Source organism: Pomacea canaliculata, linkage group LG6 (genome assembly GCF_003073045.1).
Source record: "Pomacea canaliculata isolate SZHN2017 linkage group LG6, ASM307304v1, whole genome shotgun sequence".
Classification (NCBI taxonomy): Eukaryota; Metazoa; Mollusca; class Gastropoda; order Architaenioglossa; family Ampullariidae; genus Pomacea; species Pomacea canaliculata.
In genome coordinates, this window is record NC_037595.1 from 31,025,142 (window position 1) to 31,031,474 (window position 6,333).

The 6,333-nt window shown below is 47.7% G+C and overlaps 1 protein-coding gene across 1 annotated transcript in view; it reads left to right on the forward strand.

Annotated features, from left to right (window-relative positions):
- Nucleotides 1-153: 153 nt before the first annotated feature.
- The window catches only part of LOC112567008, a 14,838-nt gene continuing 8,658 nt past the window's right edge, over nucleotides 154-6,333 (forward strand). Inside the window, exon 1 of the mRNA XM_025243441.1 lies at nucleotides 154-772. Coding sequence (XP_025099226.1) covers nucleotides 554-772 — 219 coding nt within the window. The 5' untranslated portion in view covers nucleotides 154-553. The remainder of the gene's footprint in view (nucleotides 773-6,333) is intronic.

Consider the following 6,333-nt stretch of genomic DNA (forward strand, 5'->3'; position numbering starts at 1 on the left):
CAGCTGACTCACTGTGTTTGAGCAAGCAGCCATCACTTACACCTCCTGCCCATCAGCGGGGGTCAGAATGGCGCAGAAGCTCGCAGACCCCGAGAACAGCGTCAGCCTCGACAAGCGATTGGCTGCCAAGTGTCACAGTCATCGGGGTCACAATAACGACCCCTCCATCCGGGATCAGACAACAGCAATAGTCAGGACGGGTGACGGGGGATGGTGACGAGACCAGCGACATCAGACACGTGACCACAGCAACCACTATAAGAGCCAGCGGCTGTTCGTCTGTCAGACACCCGGAGACCTGCACTCACTGACGGTCACCAGACTTTGCAGAAAACTGACTTTCACGCTCAACGATTCCTTGAAGAAACAGCGTTCACATCGTGGCATTCACCAGCTCACAGTTACTTTGATGTCAAGTGTATAAAACTAAAATAACAACACTTTGCCGGCTCCTCAGACCTGCACTTTGACCTTTCGAAGCCTGGAGCACGTGGAGTCCACCCACAGAGTGACGGCACCGCACATCCACAGGGTACATTGTTCATCTACAGACATGTTCTACGGACAGAAGGCAGAGCGCATCCACAGACGTACAATGGGCGGCGGTTGCCATCAGGTGGTGGTGGCGGTGCTGCTGGTGGTCGTCATGGCTGCGGTGACGGAGGGACACGGGCGAGTGTGGGAACCTCCGCAACGAGCAACCATGTGGCGTCGCGGGTTCGACACCACCAGAGACTACAACGACAACTCGCTGTACTGCGGTGGATTTAAGGTAAGTGACTTTGTATTCATATTACTTATCATTGTCGCCATGACTTTGACCATCACACTGACCTCGTGAGTTATCATTCACCACGAGACCTTCCTTGTTCACCACCTGACCTGTCACGTGCCAGCCTCCACACGCCTTCCACCTTCCACAGGTACACTAACCTGAACATGAAGACCTTTTTCCACGTGCGCGGGTTTTTAGACATTCTAAGTCACTTGCTGCCTGTGGCTTGTATCAGTAGATACATATAAACAAATAAATACATATAAACATGTAGCTAGCAGACTTACTTACACACGGGAAAATACGTCTGCATGTCCGTGTGTGTGTCTGGTTGACACCGATACATGATGATCTTGCACCTCACCTGCAAGGTGGGGAGAATCAGAGACAAACAGCGAGTAAAGTAGGGGGAGAGAGAGGGGTGAGCGGGTTGAATAATTCAGTGTGTCATTGAGTTGTTTTACCATGGGACCACATGCCTGTGGTATTTGTGGCATGTGTATCGCAGGCTACAGATGTGTGTGTAGGTGTGTGTGTAGGTGTGTGTGTAGGTGTGTGTGTAGGTGTGTGTGTAGGTGTGTGTGTAGGTGTAGCACCTTCAGTTGTTGTTAGTCTGTTGTACAAGACACTGTAGCTAGTGTTTGCTCCAGTACCTCGCACAGTCTCACCATTCAGTGCTCTGATGAATGGATGAGCAGTCACCTCCACCCACATGAGGGCAAACTGACGATAACCGATGAATAACGGACAGTCATTTCACAATACTTTCTCTCTCTCTCATGTCATTCCATAGAGAGGTTGTACATGGCTGAGAATGTGTACAAGACCAAAGATGAGGAGGCAATCAAACCCATCGAAGGCAGGTGGAGAGAAAAACAACTTGTTTGCTCAGCGCTGGAAATCCTGGTTTCTCACCACCGCTTCCTTCCTGCCCACGTGGAGCGAGAGAACAAAGACTGTCTATAATTGGAGTCGACTCAAATCCAGCGGAACTATCTTCCCGCCAATTATTTTACAGTTTGCAACAAAGGTCAACAGCAAGGTGGGAATTGAAAAACACAATAGAGGACAACATCACTTTCACACCTACAGATTGCCTCCCCTACGCAGGCGCATATACGCACACACACACACGTCACACATACACACGCGCACACACTACACACACACACATACACACGCACACACACACACTACACAAACACGCCACACACACGCACGCACACACACACACAAACACATACACACACACACACACACCACACACACGCACACACGCACACACGATAAGGCTCGGGCTGTCTGTCGTGTGCGTGTGTCACACCGACACCAGTGTGACGTGCAGCGTGTATCCAGTGACGACAAGCATCAGGGCAAGAAGTGCAGTCTCGGTATTTGCGATGCTGTTTGACCTCAGATCGTATTTTATGAACCCTATCTCAAGCTTTTATTTCCCTCCTCCTCCTGTCCCTCCTATTGACGAGCAGAGGGACGCCCCCTCCCCTGTTTAGGGGGGCCGCTAAGGGAGAGACAATAATTGCGCGTTTGATTGTCTGCACACGTCAGGAGCAGTTCTACCTGAGGCAAAATACCTGTTGTAGTCTCTGACTTGGCGACTTGTGTCTCGTCAACATCGTAGTGAGCTGTGTTCACGGTGTTCACGCCTGGTTCACCAGGACCTCTCACCTTGTGATCTTGCAAGCCCTCAGGGCGGCAACCGTCGCCTTGTGACTGTAAACATGGAAACGGAAAACACATCAGTGTCACTCACATAAGAAGCTTGTCAACAACAAAACACCATGAATGGTCCATCAGTCAGCTTTGTTTGCTGTGGCGAGTTCCTCACAAAAAACTTTGATAGATCAGCCAGTGCTGTAGGACATACCCTGGGTGTAGCAAGTACCACGGCGTACACATGGCAGAAGCAACACAAGTCGACTCCATCCTCAGACTGGGAGACAAGAAAGTCACGGCTTTGCTCCTCACCCTGCATCCTGCAGCGAAAGTTGATCACTGATGTCAAGTGTTGATGTGAATGCTACTCAGTCTCTGTCAGCCATTAGTCATGGTGGTCACCATCCTCCTCATGTTGGAGCCTCCAGTGATGTTGCTGGCGTCTCACCTCCGTGGTTGTGCGTGACGAGAGTCGTTGGGTGAGCAGCAGCCGTTAGCCAGGACAATAACAACAAGTCCTGCAAGTCTTGTAGTCGTTGCTGTCCACACTCAGTCATTCCATCTCCCGCCACTGCCAGTGTGTGTGTTGATGACTCTTTCAACTCTTTTCTCTTCTTGTCTTTAGAATTCAGCCTTCAGGTGAATCGGAAAGTTTCCCTAGACATGAATTCATACCAAATACAATAATAATAATATAACCCACCCACACTTCAGCGCTGCGTTGAGGAACAGAGAGAAGGGCAGCATCGTCTCTCAGGACAAGTCTCTGACACACTTGGATGAAAGTTGTTTCTTGGTGAATCAACTTCCTGCTTCAGGTGACGTGTACTTCAAAGTCTCCAAGTTGTCAGAAACTGTACCCCGGTCTACTACAGGTATATGGGGTGTGAGTGTCCGGGTATGACTGGTCACGGACGTAGTCAGGCAGTCGGACAGACACAGTTATTAACGAATCTGATCCATTTACGCAGATTACAGAAAAATAAACAAAAACCAAAAACCAACAAACAAATGTTAACAGATGAAAAAAATAAAAAAAACCTTTGTTGAGAAATCTGAATTTTAGAGGAATCGCAGATGAAAGTTAAAACTATAAAATAATCTGAAATAATACAGTCCCCTCTAAAAAAGACTGAAATAAGCAATTCCGAGTTTGAAAAACTGTGAAAAGTGAGACTGGCAAGGGCCACGTCATTCGGTTTATTTCCAATGACAACGCTTGCCAAGAAATCCCTCGTTGATTCTCTGTTCAAATTATCTATGGTTCAACTCGATTCAGCAGACCGTCCAGCGGGCCCGACGGCAGCAACACCAGCATCTGAGAGGCTGCCTGCCACAGTTTAAGAGAAGAGATGAGAGACGAGGGAGCCGCTCACAGACGAGTGACAAGTAACAACCTGAATGAACGGAGGATTCAGGAAGGTGGGTCTCGGACCTAGTGGCTACCTCTATCAACATCCTACGTTCCGGAGGGGTGAGCGACCATACCGCGCGAATAACGATAAGTCTAGTTCACCAGGGTGCAAAACAACCAAGCTGTCTGGTCACTCCCCCCTATTGGCGTTCCATTAGGGGGTCAGGCACTACTCTGCACCGGGACTGAGGCACAGTTCCCTGCAATTATTGATGACACCACAACAAGCGTGTTGATTTCAGTCCACCCGCACCCAACCCACACATCCGCCACAGACAAAAAAAAAGTCCTCCGCACTTGCACTTCCGGTATGCATGCCCACTCAGTTCCACGTGAATCTCAGCAGCAAGTTTGCCTGAGACAGCAGTGTCACCGTTAAATCATAAAATTAAGAACAAACAGCGAAAAAATTTAAAAACAGCCGCTTCAAGCCAGCGGTAAACACCCATTGGGCTCAGGGCCAACCTAGTGTCAGTGTCAGGTCAAGTGTCATTTCCCACTGTTTTATATGATCCTCAAAGCAATATTACATCGTCTGATAACCTTGACAGAAAAATAGTTCAGTATGATGTCAGAACATAGCGACTCACTAAGTAGAGACGATAACGGACGTCACTACAGTATTGAAACATACGTAAGTAACATCACGCCGGTTACTAGCTGTCTTTGCTATGTAACCAATGACATAGAAGGCAACCGCTGCTGGAAACTCACCCATCATGAGTACAGTCGTATATTATAGGACGCTGAGGTCACAGGTAGGGGGTATATGGTTAGCGTAAAACAACTGACACATCATGTAGTGTGTGTAAGTGCAGTGACAGCTAACACTGCTGTAGGGTATTCGTAGCGCAGTGACACTTGACTCATCATGTAGTTTGTAGAGTACTGACCAGCTGACACTGTGTAGTTAAGTACAGTGACAACTGATATCTGTCATATGGTGTATGTAGGCAGTACCACTGACCACTTGTAGGTGATGATTGTTTAAGTAGCAGTGACCACTGACACTGTTAGTTTAAAGTTCGATTTGTAGCGGACAACTGACAATTCATTAGGTGTTGTGTAAGTACAGTACAGACTGACATTCATGTAGGTGTAAGTAGCAGTGACAAACTGACATCATGGAGGTGTAATAGCAGTGCACAACTGACTCATTAGGTTGTAAGTAAGCAGGACCAACTGACTCATCAGTAGTGTAAGTAGCAGTGACAACTAAGCACTGTTGTGGGTGTATGTAGCATGACCATGACACCTTTAGTGTGTTGTAATAGCAGTACAACTAACACGTGGGTGTGGCTTAATGCCGTTAAACTGACATCCCATTAGGAGGTGTGTTGTAATAGCAGGACAAACTGACATCTGTAGGGAAGTAGCCTGGACAACTTCATCATGTAGAGTGTAAGTAGCAGTGACAACTGACACATTGTATGTGTGGTAAGTAAGTAGCAGTTAGTACAAACTGACACCGTGATTAGTGTAATAGCAACAACTCTGACACTGCAAGTTTAATGACATTCCAGCCAAGGTAGCCATTACCGTACAGACAGGGGGGAACTAGTAATGACCAAACCTCATCGCTAAGCATCTCACTGTGACATGCCGAGACACCAATGACACCAGCTACATTGACACCTGTCTGCATGTCATCTAGCGTGCTATAAGAACAATAGTACCCGCCACCCAGGCTAACAAAGCGTAATGCGCTAACTCGATCCTTCAATTTCGGGTAGAAGAACATCCTGAGCGCCAGAGGACGAAACAAAGTTGTCTTCTAAACGTAAACAAAAGGTCACGGAATGGGGCGGTCCGACTAAGTACCCACGAGTGAGCGGGTAGACGTAACGCGTCGCATGCTTGACGACGTCATGCAGTAGTGGTGGCCTCCTAGCCTCCCGTGTGCTGCTAGCGTCGGGCGCACCACAAGAGTTCATACACAAACATGCACAACCAAGAGACCATACTAGATACCATACTAGATAACATACAAGATGACGCTACTAGATGAATACAAGATGAACCCGTACACATTGACTTACAGAGACATACTGTAGAGACAACTAGATGACAGACTAGACATACAACATTGACATACAGATGTCAACCGGCAAAAAAAAAACATTGCTTCAAAACAATCCCACACAAAGGTCTGCGCCAACGTGACTAACGGGTGTAGGATACACCACTTCTAAACCTTTGTCAGACTCGGTTGCGCAGTTTTCACTTCAAACAGTCGGCATGTCTTGCATCAACGATGCTCAACATGGCTTATCCCGCCATCGTCTGTCATCAAGAAATGTCTGCCTCTGTTTGTTTTGCTTCAGGCTCCAGGCTGGACGTTCCCGATTGGTCTAGAAACCTCCACTTCAATTAGTCGCAAGTAGTAGAACGCTCGCGATTGCATGCCATCTTCTTCGGCGGTACGATGCCCACGGCAACGCTGCTCCGATTATATTTTCAATCAAAATAA